This window comes from Onychostoma macrolepis, chromosome 19 (genome assembly GCF_012432095.1).
Source record: "Onychostoma macrolepis isolate SWU-2019 chromosome 19, ASM1243209v1, whole genome shotgun sequence".
Classification (NCBI taxonomy): Eukaryota; Metazoa; Chordata; class Actinopteri; order Cypriniformes; family Cyprinidae; genus Onychostoma; species Onychostoma macrolepis.
The window spans coordinates 19,267,875-19,290,057 of record NC_081173.1 but is presented as its reverse complement, the minus strand read 5'-3'; the positions used below and the strand labels follow the sequence as shown (position 1 = coordinate 19,290,057).

The 22,183-nt window shown below is 36.9% G+C and overlaps 1 protein-coding gene and 1 long non-coding RNA gene across 4 annotated transcripts in view; one reads left to right on the top strand and one right to left on the bottom strand.

The window, feature by feature from the left end:
• The window catches only part of LOC131525468 (uncharacterized), a 60,740-nt gene that overhangs the window by 2,855 nt on the left and 35,702 nt on the right, over positions 1-22,183 (top strand). The gene's annotated exons all lie outside the window — the stretch shown is intronic.
• The window catches only part of LOC131525465 (exostosin-1c), a 56,549-nt gene that overhangs the window by 6,683 nt on the left and 27,683 nt on the right, over positions 1-22,183 (bottom strand). For all 3 annotated transcript variants that reach the window (XM_058753111.1, XM_058753110.1, XM_058753112.1), the window contains one exon: positions 881-974. In XM_058753111.1, the coding sequence (XP_058609094.1) occupies positions 881-974 (94 nt within the window). The remainder of the gene's footprint in view (positions 1-880; positions 975-22,183) is intronic.

The following is a 22,183-nucleotide window of genomic DNA, read 5'->3' as shown; positions in this document are numbered from 1 at the left end:
GTCAGACTAGACAGAATTGCAAAATATAGTATTAATGTTTTAAACTGAACTGCAATGTTGGCATAACAAAGTGATTTTTAATTGAAAAATCTTTTAGATGTTGCTTTAGAAGCATCCTAAATAAATCTGCAAAAAGGCCAATCAAGGGATTGACGAGACATCAGCAAGATTTATCTTAATTATATTAATATGGATATTAATGATGGCATTATGTCACTCACACAGTCTGTAGACTTGCGCCCCAGAGATGTCAATGTACCCACTGCTGAACAAATTAAAAGGAACATGACGAATTGTAACAGAGCTGTTAGGGTCCGCCACCTTTGATTTGAAAATGTCTAGTGCCGGCCACCTCTAAAATCCCAGTCTTACCACTGACTAGGTGCTACTTGGCCTGAAATGTTTGAGAACCTCTGTTGTAGAACTTTCAGCAGTGCTAGTAATTGCCAGTTCTTTCTGTGGCTTTGGCTGCCTCCAAAGAAAAGAGATCTATGGAACTCAGACAGGGGCTTCTATGGAAAAGCACAGAGGGAGAAAAAGACAGAGGAGTAGAGCGAGGGAGTGCCGAGGAATCAGTGTGAGGGCCGAGCTGGCTGCCAAACCCACCGTTCTGTGGATTTATCCATTCAGCACGGCTCGGCAGAGTCGAAGCGAGGGCACCCTCCGTGAGCTTCCGGCCCTTTCACACACACCACCAGGACGCCAAGAATATATGCGCCTGGGAAGTTTTTCCACTCCACGGCTAATGTGCTGTTTATCTGGGAGACTCCGAGACCTGACTGTTTTCATAATCTACCAAACCTTTCTTGCATCTCTAAAAGGCTTGTTGAAGCATACTTGGCTGTATTCAGTTTTCAGGGTCAATTGAAAAATGTTTTACCTGCAAAGACTCCAGGAAACGAAACGACCCCAAGCGTCGACCGCGGGGAACAAGACAGAAGGTGGAGTTGTGGAGCAGCTCTTGATAGTCAAATCTAGGAAGGAAAATAGAAACAAATAAAATTAGGTTAAAATATGGCAAATGCACAGTCATGGCCTAGTGCTCAGGATTTCCTGCAGAATCCAGATTTTACGTGAACTGATCCAAAAAGTAGGCATACGCTAACATTCAGACGTTTGGGGTCGGTGAGAATTTTGAATGTTTTAGAAAAGAGTCTTTTATGCTCACCCCAAGGCTGCATTTATTTGATCAAAAACACCGTAAGAACAGTAATGAAATACTGACACTTTTTTTTTTATTATTATTATCATATTAAAAGCAGTTGTGCTGCTTATTTTTGTGTAATCTATTATACATTTCTTCAGGATTGTTTGATGAATATAAAGTTCAAAAGAACAGCATATATTTCAAATAGAAATCTTTTGTAACAAACCAAGTCTTAACTGTCACTTTTGGTCAGGTCCCACTTTATATTAGGTGGCCTTAACTACTGTGTACTTACATTTAAATAAATAATTTGGTACAATGCACTTATTGTGTACATAGATGTACTTATATTTTTAAAAATACCTTTATGTAAGTATATCTGTAATTAATTTCTGTAATTACACTGTTGACCCATCCCTCACACCTTAACCCACCCATAAACCTACCCATACCACCAAATCTGCCCCTAACCTTACCCGTATCCCACCGCAATAGCAGAAAAAGTGTTTTGCAATACAATATGACCACAATAAATACATTGTACTTATTTTTTGATGCAAGTACATAGTAGTTAAGGCCACCTAATATAAAGTGTGACCATATAATATAATAAAGGTGGTTAGTGAACATGCTAATCTGTGGTGGTCGTGTAAGCGACATGAGTTTCAACCAAATTTTGTCCCCCTTAATCTAGTTCCTCCATCATTTCCTGTTTCTTTTCTCTCTGTGCTATCAATTAAGTGTCAAAGAAGCCGAAAGTAAAATGAAAAAACACCAACATTAAGGAAACCCATTACCCAGTGCAAAGAACAACCATTCAAAGGCTGTTTAAAGAGAGGCTCTTTGAGAGCCACACTGGCACTACTCAAAATGCAACCATGCTAGAAGGGTGTTTTGATCCAAGCAAGCCATCGTTTTTGCCTCAAGCTGTTGTCCCTGGCAACCATTTATGGTTCTAAGAATACACTGAATCCAGAAGCTTTGTGTGATTGCCACCGCTGGATGATAAGTGAGGGTGAAGGTGGGAAAAAACTGCGGTTGACCCAGAGTGTGTTAATGAGTATGGAAATTGGGTATTGTACAACAGATCTGATCCCAGATAGATGTTCTGTCAGCACAGCAAGTGCTGAGCTGCCATCTGCCTTTAACAGAAAAACATTTTATTGATGCAGCCTGACATATTCAATATTAATTGTCTGCTGAAAGTCACAGGGAAAGTAAAAAAAAAAAAAGAATAATGTAAACTGTTCCTCAAGGGCCCTGCATAGTAACTTTGGACATCATTGTCGCTGTTATTGTTAACTACAAATACATGTAAAATTACTAAAATTGTTTTTGGTAATTGAAATAAAGCTGAGATAAAATATAAATATTAGTTGGGAAAAAAAGCACATAACAAAATTGCTTAAAATAAAATGAAATTAAAAATATAAAAATGAAAACTAATTCAAAATACTATGATAGTATATAAATAATACTAAAATAACAAACACTGTGACTGAAAATTCCATGCAGGTGTAGCACTTCTAAAATTTGTGGTTAGTTCTTGAGAAGCTGTTTATATCAATCTCCAGCTTTGTATATTCTACTTGTCAACATCTCTGCCATGTCAATGAACTTCTCATTGACACATAATAATGTTTTGCTTCTGGTCTAAGTGTTAGAACTGTGTGTGTGCTTCTTACTGGATATCATTTGAGCCTCCGTTTTACTGTAAGACCCCTCATTTTGCTTGGCTTTAGGTCATCCACATGTGGGTAGAACCGTTACAACGCTGAAAGAACCCAATGTTCTCCATCAGCCCAGCAGAACAAGTCCACGCGGCTTGGCCCTGAGTGAAACCTCCAACGAGAGTGTAAACACACTTGTATGAAAGCGTCTCTATCTCCATTTAGAAGGAGGTGTGTTTATTTACCGGAGAGCCAGTGGAGTAAACACTGCTACCATACATGCACCCCTCTCAAAGCACTCTGGAAATTAAGAGCCAATCTCTCTTTGACCTGCCTTTCAATTTCAGTCATTTTTTTCAACATGCATCCAAACAGAGTGCATTTTCACAAATAAATAAAAATGACATAGAGAGCTTGTATTAAATTCCTGAATAGAAACCCAGTTGGACTTTTTTCTGCAAGTTGTTCTAGACTTTTATTTTATTTTTTTCGTGATAATGACTGACTGATTGTACATCCCGCTTAATGCATTGCACCAAAAAAACTAAACAAAAAACATAAATGGACATTAAATATTATTTAGAGTTTAATTGATGTTATTATGCAAGAAGAAAAAGAGCACAGAGTGAAATGAGAGACATGAAACATTACAAGGCAACAGTGAATTATACAGTCTGTTATTCTATTATTATCTATTATTCTATTATTTGTATAATCACAGATTATAAAAGTGGCCTTTTATTGTGGCCAGCATAAGGCACACCTGTGCAATAATCATGCTGTCTAATCAGCATCTTGATATGCCACACCTGTGAGGTGCATGGAGTATCTCAGCAAAGGAGAAGTGCTCATTAACACAGATTTAGACAGATTTGTGAACAATATTTGAGAGAAATAGGCCTTTTGTGTACATAGAAAAAAGTCTTAGATCTTTGAGTTCAGCTCATGAAAAATGGGGGCAAAAACAAAAGTGTTGCGTTTATAATTTTGTATATAATATAATGCATGAATAAAATTATTATTCTTTATTTTTATGGTTACATTTTAGGTCAATCTGAATTGAGCACTAACCAGCATAAACTAGCCTGAGAATGTGTACTAATGTAAACAGATCTTTTCAGCAGAGATTATTCTGATACAGCAAGTGTAATGGCTGGTTGTTTACCCTGCAATCATCAGAGCTCTTTATGCACTCGGCTGCTGTAAGAGGCTGGATTGTTAGGAGATGCTCTAATCTGCTCTTCTGTTTACTACCTGTTAAGAGAACCGCTGTTTATTAGCTAATATATCAGTCATCTCTGAGTGTCTGTGATGAAGAAAAACGAGGCAGGGCTGGTTTATATGCACAGTGTGTTTTATAATGACGCATGTGGTTGTGTGCGGTAGCTTTGGCCCGCTGCCGTCCCCCACTGTGTGTGTTCTTCCTCTGTCTGCTCTAGTGTATTTTAATGAAGCCATTTACTCGCAAATAGAGGAACAAATAAATCATTTAACAGCGTTTTGTCTCCAAGAGCTAATAAACGACATTCTCGTGCATTTACCGGCACATGCGTGAAACACGGCCAGTTCTGCTGGGATTTCTGTGTGTCTCACTAAATTGGTCATGAGATAATACAATGACATAAAAAATCAGTTCTATACCTTCGTCATGTGGTAATGTGTGTGTATGCTTAGGGATTTAATTTAATTCACCTAGTCATAGTCGTAGACTAAATTTCAGTCTGCTCCTCACACAAAGCTGTCCCATGACTTTAGAAGCCTTGAATATAGTACATGAGTCATACAGACTACTTTTAACACATTTTTGGTTCTTTTTCGAGCTCAAAAGCAACTCTCCCCATTCATTATATGGAAAAGAGCAGCCAGGACAGGAAGAAAAAAATCTTACCTTTCTGACCCTGCATAGACAGCAAGGGAACTACCACGGTCAAGGCACAGAAACATAGTAAGGACATCGTTAAAATAGTCCATGTGACATCAGTGGTTCAACCATAATTTTATGAAGCTATGTGAATACTTTTTGTGTGCAAAGAAAACAAAAATAACGACTTTATTCAACAATGATTCATTGCCTCACTAATGAACTGCATCCAAACATGCATACGCTCATACTATTGTATGCAAAAAACAATAAGTGAAAAAGTATTTCTGAATTCATAGTTTCATGAAACAGTCGGCACATACACACATTTATACAATATGGAACATACTCCTTTAACGGTCATGATGCATACCTACTCAGTATGTGTTGCAGCTATAAAAATGGTCACTTGTTTTGTTTGTTAAAGGGATAGTTCACCTAAAAATTTAAATTCATGTCACGGGGACTATTTTAACGATGTCTTTACTACTACATTTCTGTGCCCTGAGTGTGGTAGTGCCCTTGCTGTCTATGCAGGGTCAGAAATAGGGCTGTGACAATAAATCGATGCAGAATAGATTCGTGGATCGATTCTGAGATCTTCCGAATGCATCACGATTCTCTCTGGAAGCGATTCTGAGCTTAGATTTCAACAGCAGATGGTGCTCTAATCTACTTTTTAATGCTCATGAAGAAGAATGCTGAAGAGCGCTTGTGCGTTCAGCTGAGTCATGTAATCTCACCTCGGCTCAGAATGCTTTTATGACGCGAGATTAATGTAAACACAGCCCACTGTGAACACCTTTGTAATTCGCTTCAACCTTTTCAAATTTTATGAATGATTATTTTAGGTTCAAGTGTGTGTAAGGATGCAGTGCTATCTTCTGTTCAAAACTAAGCTCAGAATCGTGATGCATTCAGAAAATTCCAGAATTTATGCGGAATCATTTCTCGATTTGCGATGCATCGATTTATTTTCCCAGCCCTAGTCAGAAAGCTCTCAAGTTTCATCAAAAATATCTTAATTTGTGTTCCAAAGATGAACAAAGGACTTGCGGGTTTGGAACGACACGAGGGTGAGTAATTAATGACAGAATTTTTGTGTGAACTATCTCTTTAATGAATCTGTGTTTTGAACAAATTGACTAATGAATGATTCAGTGACTCACTATTAGGACAGTCAACTGTTTCGTTCCTCATGAATCAGCATTTTTGTTTCAATCTGTTCATTGAACAATTCAAATGGCTTACTCATAAAGATGGTCAGTTGTCGCCACTTACTGGCGTAACAGTGTAACTTGCAGAAAGATTGACCAAAAAAACAAAACTAACCCCTGCCACTGATCTATTACTACCAAACATACAACAACAAAAACAAACAAAGGAATATCCAGTGGGGTTTCTGAGTCTGCTGTGTGTGTTTGGGTTCCCCTGCTAAGTAAACTCAGGGCCATGCCACACTCAGTCAAGAATATATAGATGCAGATGTGTGTCTGCTGTTATCTCTGTTCATATATGGCATAGTGTTTGTGTGTGTGTGTGTGTGTGTGTGTGTGTGTGTGTGAGCGTGCATGCACAGGCATATGCTCAAGAAAGCACTTGCAGACATGCTACTGATATCTACCTTCTCCAGGGGGAAAAGTGTGTGAAATATTTAAGATGGAATATGGAGGAAATCCCTCTCTCGCTCTCTTTCTTCTTTGGCTTCACACCTCTATTTCACTCTTTACTTATTTCCCGTTTCAGGTTGCTACTTCCTGTCAGGTTAGCTAGTGCCAGTAGCTGGTCTCTCTCTCTCTTTCTGTTATTGAGAGGAGCACTGAGGGGGCAGCTGTTGTGCTGTCTGTGTATCAGAGCTGCTAAACATTCCCCGGCTGCTCAGCTGTCATCAACGGCTGTGGACCGGAGGCCTCTGTATATGTGTGCGTGTGTAAGAACCAGTGTGTGAATGAGTGTGGGTGAAAGAGAGGCTGTTTGTGCTGAAAGTGGTGAGTGTGAAAGATAGTATTCATACTGCTGAATGCTGATGATTTGAACTTGTATCTGTGCACTGTATACCCATAAAGTATGCATTTATTATGATTGTCAGAGTTAATTTATGAGATGGTTAAATTTAATGTGTGCAAGTTTTCAATTTTAAAGAAAAACTTTCAGTGCAATATGCAGAGGCAATTATAAAAACTATATAAAGTCATTTGTTGAAGTCAGTAAGATTTATTTTGAGACCAATTAATACTTTTATTCAGCAAGGATGCAATAAATTGATCAAAGAATTCTGAAAACAGTATAACACAATATCCATAAAAAAATATAAAGCAGCAAAACTGTTTTCATCAATGATAATTATAAATGTTTCTTGCACACCAAATAAATTTAATTACAAATATAAAGTAGAAAACAATTATTTTAAATTGTAATATTCCATAATACTTTTACTGCATTTTTTCTAAAATAAATGTTATTTATTTATTAAATGTTAATATTTTATTTAAAACAAATATATACATATAGTTTATGCATAAAGATTTATATTTAACATAACTGCTATTCTTTATATTTATCAAAGTAAAGCAGCAAAACAATTTTTATCACTGATAATAATAAATATTTCTTGAGCTCCAAATAAATTAGATTTATATGTAAAGTAGAAAACAATTATTTGAAATGGTAATATTTAATAATATTACTGTTGTACTGTATTTTTAATCAAATAAATATGATTTATTTATTAAATGTTAATATATAACATAATTATATAAACATATATTTTGTGCATATAGAAGATTTATATTTCACATAACTGCTGTTTTTTTTAACTTTATATTGATCAAAGATTCCTGAAAACAATGTATTATAATATCCACAAAAATATACAGTAAAGCAGCAAAACTATTTTCATCACTGATAATAATAAATGTTTCTTGAGCACCAAATAAATTACATTTTAAAAAAATAGAAAGCAATTATTTTAAATTGTAATATTTCATATTACCTCTTTTTTTTCTGTATTTTTGATCAAATAAATGGTTTTTATTTATTAAATGTTAATATTATAACATAACTATAGTTTGTGCATAAAAGAAGCACAGTCTGTTCTGATAAAGTCACATCTTTAGAATTAAAAATTCTAAAAGGGAGAAGAAAAAGCTTCCCATAGCTTGACATCTTAAGTCTTTTACCGTAAATTCATCTGTCACTTGGCAGAAGCGAGTCAAATCAGACGGTAACATAGACAGGTTATGTAACATCCCTATTATTCTTAAAACGCAATTGCATTTTGCAAGGTAAAAGAAAATATGACCCTGAATTTATAAAAATGATGGTTAGTTACTGTATTAGGTCACCACTTGATGTCCAATATAAAATATGGGTCCTGAAGCAAAACTAGTTGATGTAAAGGACGGTCTCATACACCTTGCCTTAGGCTCTGTTTCTGTGCTGCAATTATTGAGGCTTATAAAGCACTGATGCAGAGACTAGACAGATTGAAGCTGTCTCTCTCTCTCACACACACACACACACACACACACACATAGATAGGGTGTGTCCTGTCGTCTATGACAGACAGCCACCAGTGGACCGCTGATCTTCATCTCTCATCCGTTGCAGAGGGACAAAGGTCATGTGTAAATCACTCTCTCACTTCCTCTATCTCCCTCTCACACACACACACACACACACACACATACACACAAACCCTCTGTCCTTCTCTTGCTGTCTGCAGGATTAGATATTTAATCGGGTTTGTACTGGCCGTGCGTATGTATCGGCATACAATGCAGCTCAGGGCAAAACCATTCAATTAAAATATTCTGTTGGATAGAGAGAGAGAGAGAGAGAGAGAGAGATGGTTGAGGGACATTTTAGATCTCCATTCAAATTTACACTAATCTACATGTAATAAGTCCAAGAACACATGTAGGACATTTAAATATGACCAAGCTATTATTCTGACAAGAGCTGTTATTTTCACATCACGTAACATGAAATTAAGATTAGTAAAATTAAACGGCTGACCGTTTCACTGTGACATTCTTTTCAGGCTGCATTATACGACTCTAGGCTAAAGCATCATTACATGGCAGACCGAAATAACGTCACATACCCACAACAGAAATGTATAGGGAACAAGGGTGTGTCTCCAAAGGCTATTTCCAGCCCTGGAGTCAGACAATCTGTTATTATCAGCTCCTAATGTATTGTGAACCATTGTAAACCAAATGTTACTCATTTTACGTCAGTTTACTGAGAGAGAGAGAGAGTTCTCAGCACAGTGATTTCCACAGTATGAGAGACAGCGAATGATCTGCCTTCTGTTTCTTTCTCTAACCAATCTCTATTGCTATTGCTTGTTTTTATTCAGTTGTTAATGGAATTTTTACTTTGCTTAACAACATAAACAATTTAAAAAGGGGTGTGCTGATCTGGTTTAAGTTGGTTGAGATGGTGTTCAGCTGACCCCTAAAATAAAAATTTCTGCAACAAAACATTTGTATTTTTTATATATTAGGGGTGGAACGGTACACAGATGTCACGTTCGATACGATTTCGGTACAAAATCAGTTTCTTTTCATTTATTTTGAACAGACAGTAGTGCAAATTAAAATTTTTCCATCTAGATGTGAAAATACTAAATATTATTACATTGTTATATATATATATAAAATCTGTTTTGCTTTCATTGTGAGTGTACACAAATAAAAGCAGACCTTTATACAGTGATGCATTATTAATAAGACAATAAGTGTTTAAAGTTGATTCTGCTGGTATAAGGAAACAGTTGAAGTGATCGCGTGCACACATGTCAGTTCTAGCATTGCTAACTTGACAGCGCAGTTGGTACTTTATCAAAATAATATACAGTGAAAAACATTGCAAGAATTAGATGTTTTGTGTCCAGTCAAGACTTGGAGAAACTTGTTCATGCCTTTATCACCAGCAGGGTGGATTATTATAATGGTCTCCTCACCGGCCTTCCAAAGAAGACCATTAGACAGCTGCAGCTCATCCAGAACGTTGCTGCCAGGATTCTGACTAGAACCAGAAAAAATGAGCATATCACACCAGTCCTCAGGTCCTTACACTGGCTTCCAGTTACATTTAGGATTGATTTTAAAATACTTTTACTCATTTACAAATCACTCAATGGCCTAGGACCTAAATACATTGCAGATATGCTCACTGAATATAAACCTAACAGACCACTCAGATCATTAGAATCGAGTCAGTTAGAAATACCAAGGGTTCACACAAAACAAGGGGAGTCCGCTTTTAGTTATTATGCTGCCCGCAGTTGGAATCAGCTTCCAGAAGAGATCAGATGTGCTAAAACATTAGCCACATTTAAATCCAGACTCAAAACTCATCTGTTTACAGGGCTCGCAAAATTTCAAAATCCCTGGTAGCCCTTCGGGCAGGTACTCTTCAGATTTTGGTAGCCCGGAAATTAATTTAACTAGCCCGAATTAAAAAATTACTATTTTATTATTATTTTTTTATTTTTTTATTTTTTTAATATAGAAAATCAGATAGGAGTTTAAATGTCAATCAAAAATATTTTCAATACACAAATATCAACAAATATGAAGGAAGGAATTTTATTTCACTATTTACGTGCAGCGCTCATATTTATTCAATGACATCATTGTCTTTTGAAGTTTAATCCTGCCGTATCGCGACTCATGTCTTTCCGTCCCCAACTGTAAGACCTCTTGAAATTATAATTAGGACATTTCTTCCACCATTTAACGTATTTAAAACTTTTTATGGCCTTAATTTTGATACAACTCACTTTCAGAGTTTTTAACGACCCGCGGGAGATCTGTATTTAAGGAGCCCGTCGGGCAGGCAGTGATACATTTTGGTAGCCCGACTGGAAAATACAATAGCCCCAGGACGTCGGGCTAGCGATTTTGCCAGCCCTGGTTTAGCTGTGCATTTGTTAAATGAGCACTGTGCTACGTCCGAACTGATTGCACTATGTATAATCATTTTCTATTCTTAACTGTTTTAAATTCTTTTTAAATCAATTTTTATATCTTGTTTTTATTATTATTATTTTTTAATTCCTTGTTTTTATTGTTGTGAATTATTATTATTATTATTATTATTTAAAAAAATAAAATAAATTAAATTATGATTATTTCACTTCCTTTTATGTAAAGCACTTTGAATTACCACTGTGTATGAAATGTGCTATATAAATAAACTTGCCTTGCCTTGCCTTGAACCAAACATCAGCGCGGGCGCCTCTGTGTCACCGTTGGAACGCTACTTAAGTACAAAGCCTATAATTTACATAATGGATAATAGTTTAGCATTCAGATACGTTACATCGCAAATATGGAAATATTATGGAATATTTGGATTTGTGCCGAATGAGAGAGGTAGGATACTCGAGCACAAAGCTCCATTTCGCAAACAGTTGAGTGCGCAAGCCTTTAAAGTATACTCATTTGTCAGTCTATTTGAGAGACGCATTCAGAATCAGCACATGGTGACTGTCAAGTGGGCTTTGTTTTCAAGTGCGCAACTCATGAGATGGTCCTCACTGCAGAACACAAGATCCAGGGGGCGAGGTTGGATCCAGATCCAACTCCTCCCACCTTACATATACCTGAACCTACCAATCTCCACCCCCTAGATGTGGATCCAACCCTGCCCCCTGGATCTTTGTTCTACAGTGAGGGGCTACTGCAATTTATGGCATTCGCTGTTCTTCTGCTGGTGGTTATCAAACAGTGTTGCATTACTGCGGGCGCCCCCTTCTGGATTGGACGTATTCGTTGTAAGGCCTCATGCACCGAACTGTGATGGTTTGTACAAATACATGTATCATGCACACCCCTAATATACATACATACATACATACATACATACATGCATGCATACATACATACATACACACACACACACACACATTATACATACATATATATATATATATATATACACATCTCCAAGATGCTTCAAGAAACCTACCTGCAAAGCTACAGTACTGTTACAAGTTTTAGGCATTTGTGTAAAAATGCTGTAAAATGAGGATGCTGTCATAAATAGATTTTCTTTATCAATTAACTTCTATTAACTAAATTAAATCAACATGTGACCATTCTTTGCATTTAAAGCAGCTTTTGCCCTAGGTGCACTTGCGCATAGCTTTTCAGGCAGCTTTGCATGTAGGTTTCTTGGAGCATCTTGGAGACGTCGCCACAGTTCTTATGGATTTAATCTGTCTCAGTTTGTTCTGTTTCTTCATGTCATTCCAGACAGACTGGATGATATTGAGATCAGATCTCTGTGTGGAGCACTGCTGCTGTCAGACTCCTTGTGCAAACAAAAATCTCACTGGATAATTACAATTTTTGGCAAAATGAATGTTTGGAAATGTAAATTTCCTAGTAACACACTACAGCAAAAGATAGAAATAACTGACTTAAAACCATTTTTTAGCTGGTGAAAATACTAGTGTTCAAATAATTTTGGCCACCACTAAAATTTATAAAACAATTATATCATATTATGTATATATGTATAAAATATATATATTTTTATTTGTCTGTCATTATTTTCCTTAATTTAAGTCCATTGTTTTACATTATGTTTGTTTTGCACCATTTTCTAGGGACACGACTTAGCTGGAAATGCTTTGGCAATACAAATGTACAATCATTTGAAATGTCAATAAAGCACATTAAACATTAAAACAGATAGAACGAGAGAAAGACAGAGCAGAGCGAGAGAGAACGAGAGAGAAAATTTGTATATTGCACACTGAATCTTCCCTTCCCAAATGATATAATGAATTTATATATGATTTAAAGTATTCTGGCTTTTACACAGCGCCCTGTAATACTTCATTCGGATTGGTCAGTTGCATCATTCAGTGGTCAAATATTAACTGTTGCCCATAGCAACACTGTATAAACCTACATTGATGTGCTTGTGTTTTGTTTTCAATGCGGTATCCACCATAATAAAATAATCACAAAACCATTACCACAAAATAAATCCCTTCACGCTGATACAAGACCATGAAATATAAAAATTAGCCTTGAATGCCACTCCTCTCTAGGGGATCATGGAATGCTATGTGACACACACATAAAAAGTGAAATTACAGATTAAAATGCAACACGATGATGCGCATTTACTAAAAAACATTTGCTGTTTGTATTGCTACAGTACAACATTGCATGTCAAGTGATTTTGATTTCTTTAGGCTCAGCCCCATATGGCTACAATCCTAGAATCACCCCTGAGTGAAATAAAAGCTTAAATGATCCTCTTGCAGAAAAAGAGACGGGTAAATGGATGAACGCAAGAAGGAGGAGAGAGTGTGGGAGAGAAAAACAGAGGACCAGTCCAAACCTTATCTTATTATAGCAGAAACTGGATGCCATATGTGACATACACAAACATACACACATTCATTCTCTCTCTCTCTTGTGGTTCTTCAATTCTTACTCCTTCCAGATCCTATTTTTCTCTCCGTTTCTGCCGCGGTAAACCCTGGATGTTGTGGTTTGCGAGTGTGGTTGCGTGTCCAGGCTGATGTTTTAATCTGATCTGAGGTTCTTTTTTTACTACACAACAGTATGATAAGCCTCTCTCTTTTTCGTTGTGTCACTTTCTGTCACACACTCCAGACAACTTTGGCTGGTGTCCCAGAGCCCTCTGTGAACACACACCTTTCACCCCACCTGCTTTATGAGTCATGCAGCAATGCGGTGACACTGAGAGCAGTCACATTAGCTCCTGCCGCTAACACCTTCATCTGTTATCAGCCTTCAGCACACATTTACACCAACACTATTTACTGTGTATGTGTGTGTTTTAATGGGATCATATAATGGAAAACTGGATTATTTTGCTTTTCTGAAACAAAAGCGTGCAATAATATTATATGGACACAGGCTAACGTTCACAATGCAAAGCTCCCTCTGTTCACACTATTTATTAACGTTAAGCTTCAAAACCAGCTTGGTTACGAAACTGGGAAATACTTCTTGAGAAATGGTGACGGTTGTGGCATGTCATAACAAAGAGGTCATGGTTTGTTTGTGTTGGAAAATGCTGTAACTACATTACAATGTAGGGTGACCATACCCAATGTAGGGTGAACATATGTCCTCTTTTTCCTGGACATGTCCTGGCTGGGATTTCTAAATTGCTTAAAATGTCTGGGTTTTGGCTTTCTTTATTGACACGCTCTCATTGTGCAGGCATTGCACATAACTGACTAATCGTGTTTTGCAAGAAGGTGGGATCTCAGAGAACGGTCAAAGCAATGCCAATACACGTACATACAATGTATGAGGACTGTAAAGAGCACGAAGGACACTTTTGCCAATTTCGGACATGTCCGGGAAAAAGAGGACGTATGGTTACCTTATCCAATGACAACCATTCATAAGTAGCCGTGTAGGTCCAAAAAGGTCCAATAGAAGTTTAGGATTCGTTCATGTTTTGTTCATCAAAATAATCTTAACAAACAAACATATGTTATGAAATTTAAAGCCTAAATACAATCACCAGATGTAAAAAGCTAAAGTTAGCTTATAAACAAACTACACCATGGTTGCATGACTTCAACATCACTACTACTAAGCTTCTGACAAATCTTTTAATCATTATTTAAAGTGTACACGTTTTACTAGTTTGCAAGGTGCGAGTATAAACACAACAAGGCTGTGAAAGTGAACTAGCGAGTCGATTTTGTTTTTCCTGTTTGGCATGATGACGTTTAATGTCCCCCAAAACCTCTGTAGTAGCCAAGATTTGAAAAGCTAGGTTTTTCTGATTATTTCATGCTGTAGAATGAAACGTAAAAATGCTTGGGGAAATTTTTTTTTTTAACCACAGAACTTATTTAAGGCATACTAAAACCTGTTTAAATAAATCATTGACTTCAGGACGATGGAACTGAAAGTGCAAATGCTAACTTGTTTTCTGGTTTTAGGACTCATTCCTGCAGCACTCTATTGTTATTACGAACCTTTAACCATTACTGCTTTTACTGGTTTGCCAGGTCTATGGTTTGATCCTGCGGTTTTACATCTTGCACAAATTAAATGTCAATATAAGAAAACTTGACCAACCAACAACCAGTGAAAGTTCTAAAAGTCAAACCATTTATAATGGACTCTATTTTTTGATAGAAACTGTATATTTTTAATAGAGACTGTATATATTTATATAACCCAAGCAACCCCTACAGCATGCCTCAGTCATACTTTGTAAATAATAAAGTATGTCTTTCAGTGACAACTCTGGCTTTGTAAGGCTTGATATTTTTTCAATGGTTGTGAATGTTTAAAAAAAAAAAACATTTTAAATTGTAATGCTGCTTCTTACATTATACAGTGGGTCCACAAATAAAAGGAAATTTGAAATGGCATAAAAGGGAATCTGTGTTTATTAGTTTTTTTGGCCTTGGTATTGGGCTGCTTTTGGCCTAGTTTTGATTGGTGATAGAACTGTCTTTGTCGCACAGACCTGGCAACACTGTTCTTTTCCCTGATGTGCACATGATTGTGTTTGTATGAAGTTCAGTGTTTTAGCCCTTCTTATAGGAAACCACAGGGCTCAGTCTAGCACTGCTCTGCTATTTGTCCTGGCTCTGGTCCCGAGGCTTCCCAAAATGTGTCTCAGTAAAGTCAAGTGTTTCTCTCTGCTAAGCTTTACATTGGTCATCTCTCTCTCTCTCTCAATTACGATGGGATTTGAATGAAGATCTTAAGCTCTTTAAGCTGGACTGATACAACCCTCTTCCACCTGATCCTATTACTCACACACACACACACACACACACACACACACACACACACACACACACACACACACACACACACACACACACACACAAACAAACAAATTCTTGATATAAACCTACAATATGGAATGTAAACATACCATAATTAAAATGATACATAGTGACATTTCTGAACTAAAACTTTTTTTTTTCAATGTAAAATATGCAGCAGACAAACACACATGGTGTGTGTTTTTATAACTGTACATACATTATGATGGGCTCAAACAAACTGAATAATTAAGCTACAATATTTAGATCACAAGGTACAGAGAGCTTTGATGCCAATGCATGCATGGATTCTGTACATTCCTCTTTTAACTGGTGATGCATGCCACTAGCAACACCAAAGTCATGGGATTGATTCTCAGGGTACTGATGCAAATTTGCAGAATGCACACTGCAAAACAACAACAACAACAAAAACATTACTTTTATGATTTTTATGATTTTATTTTTTGGTGGTGGTTTCCTGTAGAATAATACCTACAGTAAAAATAAAGTAATAAAATAGAAACAAGTATTTATGGGTTATTCTTAAAATAAAATATAAAAGTGTTAAAATAAACACACCTTAATATCTTATGACATTTTGCTTTTCCAGTACATTTATTTTGTTTTAAGGATGTTTCATTATTTTTACCAAAATACCAAGAAATACTACGAAAAGGATTTTTTAAAACCTGTTTCATTAGATAAAAGCGTCTGTCAAATCTCTAAAAATAATAGATGCAAAGGAAAGTGAAATGAAGAAAGAGGCAAAAGGCCTGTTACTCAAAGACACAGAGGGATGAAAAAGAGGAAAATTTGGGAGAAAATAAACAGACAGAGAGAGGAGTTTGAGAACATCTCAGTTCTTCCTGGTTCACTGTTGAATTATTTATTGCAAATTTACACATCAATGACCATCTATCTGTCTCTAGCTCCCTCTTCTTCTATATTTCTCTTTTTTCACAAATAAATTGATGTTGATTCTTAAATCTGTTTTCTGAGTGTGCTTGAGATTTATGTTACTCTGTGTTTGTGTTTTTATGGCTGTGGGAGTGTGTAAGAGAGTGTGTCTGGTGTGTGTACAGCATATGTGTATTGTAATTGTACATATAGTGTGTGTGTGTGTGTGTGTCCTTTCGCCATCAAAAGAACGGCAAATAACAAAGGTAGACAAACTGTTCCTTTCATCCCTCAGCTTTTGGCCGCCTGAGCCATGCACTCCATTAAAAACCACTCACCCCTTAAAACCTTGCAGCATGCAATGCAAAATAAACACGTTTTCTCTCATTACATCAGTGCGGGATTCACTTCATTCCCTGATAATATGCCAGTTAATCCTGCTTTTATACTTTCAAACACTTAAAATACTCATTTAACTGTTTTTGAGCTTAAACAAATAGTGTTTTGAACTTTAACAGCTGCGCTAACATCAGAGCTCCACTCCCATACACAGGTGGAGGTAGAACAGAAGGAAATATCAAACCTTTCTTCATTTTCCCTCCCTCTTGATGTCTTGTTTTTTTCCATCTCTGTCTGCTTGTGTTTTCTCTTGAATGATGACGATCTTTGACGTCTGTCTTTATGGCATGTGGGGACAATGTTTGGAAATCCTGCATAATGCAGTGTGCATTCTTTCCTTATAGAGTTTAAGGCACTTAGGTCTAATAATATATAGGGTACAAAATAGAAACTATATATATGTATATATCTATATATGTATGTATGCATGTATGTGTGTATATATATTTACACGTGTATATGTGTGTGTGTGTATGTATATATATATATATATATATATATATATATAAAATCACATTCAAAAAATTTTTTTCACCAATAATATATATAATAAAAATAAATTGTGATTTATGCTTACAATATTATTTTATTTTAGGTATAAACCATAAATTGAAAATCAGAGAGACAGAAGGAAGGAGATGTGGGGAGAGGAAGAGATGATGTGTGGTTGAAGGATAAATACGTTTCATCTGTCACGGTTGACAAGAAGAAGAGGGGGATAAGGAGAGAGAGAGAGAGAGAGAGAGAGAGAAAGAGCTGCAGAGAGATTAAATATCCTGTTTTGAACAGATGAACATGTAGGAGAATCTATCATGTAAAAACGGCAGACAGGTAATTCACATTATGGCTGTTTTATAGTCCTGACACATCTACAACCTGTGTGCCTTAATCATCACATGACGCCGTTGTCGCAATGCAACACCTTTATTGGCATCCTCATATTTACACTCACGATTACACCAAAACATTTGCCAAACAAAGTTTTTTTCCAGGGACCAGGGGCGGATCTACCGGGGTGGCAGTTTTCATTGTTTTCAAAACTGATCCAGTTTCAATGCTTTGATATTATTGTACTTCTTTGTAATGTTAGGAAATTCAAAAATGTTACACTTAAACTTGCTCTAAAACGTCATTTATACCATCTAAGTAGCCTAAGTAATATTAATAGAACCGCATGTCTTCTTTAATGATACAAGCTCAGAAACATTTATAACCTGTTGAAGTTTTTTATATTATGTATTGACTTGGTGATGGATATTGAAACATTGTTATTTATTTTTCATTTTAAACATTATAGATGATTACTTAATGGTAATGCAATATTTGTGAACACAACTGTGCATGTCAAACAATAAATCCCCAAAATCTATGCATGCTTTATGTCGCTTTTCCACTGCGTGTTACGACTCGGCACGGTTCAGAACGGCACGGCCCGGCTCAGTTCGGCTCGGTTTGCGTTTCCACTGCAGTTTAGTACTGCTTTAGAGTGGCGGGATTATTCCCGTGTCGTTATAGTTGCACCGCCTCTACTGCCGTGACTCCTGAAGAACTTTCTGCGTCCCTCCATCAAGCTCTCGCTGGATCCGCTCCTCAACAGACAACGAATCAGCCATTTTTTGGTTGTTAAAAGAAAGGTGCGCTCATTCAAAACAGTTGCGTTCGATCCTTCGCTGGCTGTGCTGATTTAAATCTAGCGGGTCTGTTGCGTCTCGTGCCGCAATTTCAATGACTGCAAGCAGTGACGATTTTCTCTGGCCAATCAGTGATCAGCAGAGTTTACACGTCACGTTTTGGTAACGGTACGGTTCGCTTGGAACCTCAGCCGAGGTGGTACTAAAAAAAGTACCAGGTACTGTACCCAGTGGAAAACTCCCCAAAAGTGAGCCGTACTGAACCGTACCGTGCCATAGCATGCAGTGGAAAAGCGCCATTAGTGTTGCCACCCATCGTAGACCCCATGCCACCCCAAAAATTATTTTATAGATCCGCCCCTGCCAGGGACGAAGCTGCTCCTGCAAAAGAGTGTTAACTGGCGACTAGCATATGATTAAGCCTAAGAAATATGTATGCTATCCTCAATATGACTTTCATTCATTTCTCAGCGGATTATTGAGTTGCCGCTCGAGTAATCACACTGACCCCTGCAGCTCCAAAAATTACTATTATAGTTCAGCCCAGCAGGATATGCTCATTTTGTCGGTCACGTGACACCTCTGTGCTCCTGTAGACTTTGGATCGTGCTTGTGGAAATCTCTCCTACAGGCTAACGGTGATTTGTTCCTCACGACCGTACTTGCCACAGCTGTCTGGTGGGCTGCTGTGCATGTGTGTGTTGCCTGAGCATGCAGAGAGGTAGATCAAGTGTGTGACACCTGTGTAAACATATTGGACAGATAAATAACTCTATTAGAGGTCAGGACAAGGATGAGTGTGTGTGCGTGCGCGCACGTTTGACGTCATTTATCAGCATGGAGAAAGAACACAGTGTGATCTCATACCATCGTGACCACCATCCGTCAACAGATATTGGCTGTGTGTTTGTACACACACACAAAAACACAGTCACCAGTAAGAATGTGAAGAATTCCCTTTCATTATATACGATGCAGACGGTGAGTCTGACCTTCTGGCTGGACTCTAATGGAGAGGAGCAGGAGGATATTGTTTATCCAGCCTCTCGGAGTTCCAGAACCAGCGGCCTGAACCTGCTCACCTCCTGTCCAGCAGAGAGTCTGGGGTCATCAGAGAGGTTGATGATGACTAGTTCTCAGTGGTAATGGAGATCACAGTGCATTCCAGAGTACTGTACAGATATGTAACGTCTCCAGCTCTGGACCAAATAGCACCCTTAGACCTTGCGGTTGAAGTGTACTGTTTGCTAATTTTTTTTTTTTGCTATTCATACAACTCAAATTCTGGAAATGTTGTGACGTTTTTTTAATTTGAATGAAATGAAAACTAAAAGACTCAAATCACATGAGCCAATATTTTATTCACAATAGAACATAACAAATGTTTAAGGGGAGAAATCTTACATTTTTATCCACTAAATGAGCTCATTCCAAATTTGATGCCTGCTACAGGTCTTGTGGAATACTTTAAAAACAACTTTCCTCAATGTCAAATTGCAAAGGCTTTGCAATTTTCATCATTTTCAGTGCATAACATCATCAACAGATTCAGAGAAACTGGAGAAATCTCTGTGTGTAAGGGACAAGGTCGAAGACCTTTGTTGGATGCCCGTGGTCTTTGGGCCCTCAGACGAAACTGCATCACTCATCGGCATGATTCTGTCATTGACATTACTAAATGGGCCCAGGAATACTTCCAGAAACCACTGTCGGTAAACACAATCCGCCGTGCCATCTGCAGATGCCAACTAAAGCTCTATCATGCAAAAAGGAAGCCATATGTGAACATGGTCCAGAAGCGCCGTTGTGTCCTGTGGGCCAAGGCTCATTTAAACTGTTTCAAAGTGGAAAAGTGTTCTATGGTCAGGCGAGTTCAAATTTGACATTCTTGTTGGAAATCATGGAAGCTGTGTCCTCCGGGCTAAAGAGGAGGGAGATCTTCCAGCGTGTTATCAGCATTCAGTTCAAAAGCCAGCATCTCTGATGGTATGGGGGTGCATAAGTGCATACAGTATGGGCAGCTTGCATGTTTTGGAAGGCACTATGAATGCTGAAAGGTATATAAAGGTTTTAGAGCAACATATGATCCCCTCCAGACGATGTCTATTTCAGGCAAGGCCTTGTGTATTTCAGCAGGACAATGCAAAACCACATACTGCAGCTATTACAACAGCATGGCTTCGTAGTAGAAGAGTCCAGGTGCTGAACTGGCCTGCCTGCAGTCCAGATCTTTCATCTATAGAGAACATTTGGCACATCGTTAAACGAAAAATATGTCAAAGACGACCACGAACTCTTCAGCAGCTGGAAACCTATACTCCAGAAACTCATAACCTCGATGCCCAGATGTCTTCAAACTGTTTTGAAAAGAAGAGGAGATGCTACACCATGGTAAACATGCCCCGTCCCAACTATTTTGAGACCTGTAGCAGGCATCAAATTTGAAATGAGCTCATTTTGTGCATAAAATTTTAAAATTTCTCAGTTTAAACATTGGTTATGTTATCTATGTTCCATTCTGAATAAACTATTGGCTCATGTGATTTGAAATTCTTTTAGTTTTCATTTTATTCAAATTTTAAAAAAATGTCCCAACATTTCCGGAATTCGGGTTGTATTTTGAACTTTTAGGTTCATACAGTGAAAACCTGCAGAAATCATGAGATGAACAGATCACAGTTACTTTATTTTATTGAAAGCCATTATCTTATGTTTTTTTCACGTAATAGAAATTTTGGTAACAGTTTACTTAAATCCAAATATTTTATGTATAGTGCATTATAAAGGTTGTTTAAATGCATTAATTATGCCTTATAGTGGACCTTATAATGCATTGTACAATATCATGAATAATTGTTAATACATTATAACACTTCATTGTTACACTATGCATTTTAAATTTGGTTATAATTATTTACGACAAGATAGAATGTATTACAGGGCACATTATGAATAATTGCAATGCATTATACCCTTTAATAACCCTTTATAATGCATTATACATAAAGGCCTTAAGTAAAATGTTACCAAAACTTTATATAAAAATGTTTTTCAGGACAATATTTTACACATTTTTGAATGTCTCTTATACATTTACCATTTAATGCTGGATTTATTTGATCAAAACAAAGTAAAAATAGTAATATTGCTAAATATTGCAATTTGAAATAACTTTTCAAAATGTACATTTTAAAATGTATTCACACAAAGCTGAATTTTCAGCATCATTACTCCAGTCTTCAGTGTCACATGATTCTTCAGAAATCATTCTAATACTCTGATTTGGTGTTCAAAAAAACATTTCTCATGATCAGTATTGAAAACAGCTGTGCTACTTGGTATTTTGGTGGAAACTATGATATATTTTAATTTTGCAGGATTCTTTGATGTATATAAAGCATTTATTTGAAACAGAAATATGTTTACACCATAAAGTCACTTTTGATCAAATTAATGTGTCCTTGCTGAATATAAGTATTAATTTCTTTCAAAAATACATAAATGGATCTTGAAAACATAGATGCTTCAAAATTTTAGGAAAGAGGATCATCGAAAGCAGAGCATCGGAGTCTGTGGCATCAATTATAAATAGTCTGAATAATATGTTAACAGTCATGCAGCTTCATTCTGTTTGTTCAATATAAAGAAAAACAGATAAATTTCATTCACAACCAAACATCATTTAGAATGCACCAACGCTGCCAAATATGTACAAGTGTGAAAGTGTATGTGTTTGTGTATAACATGACAGATGGAAGGAGCCTCGCTAGT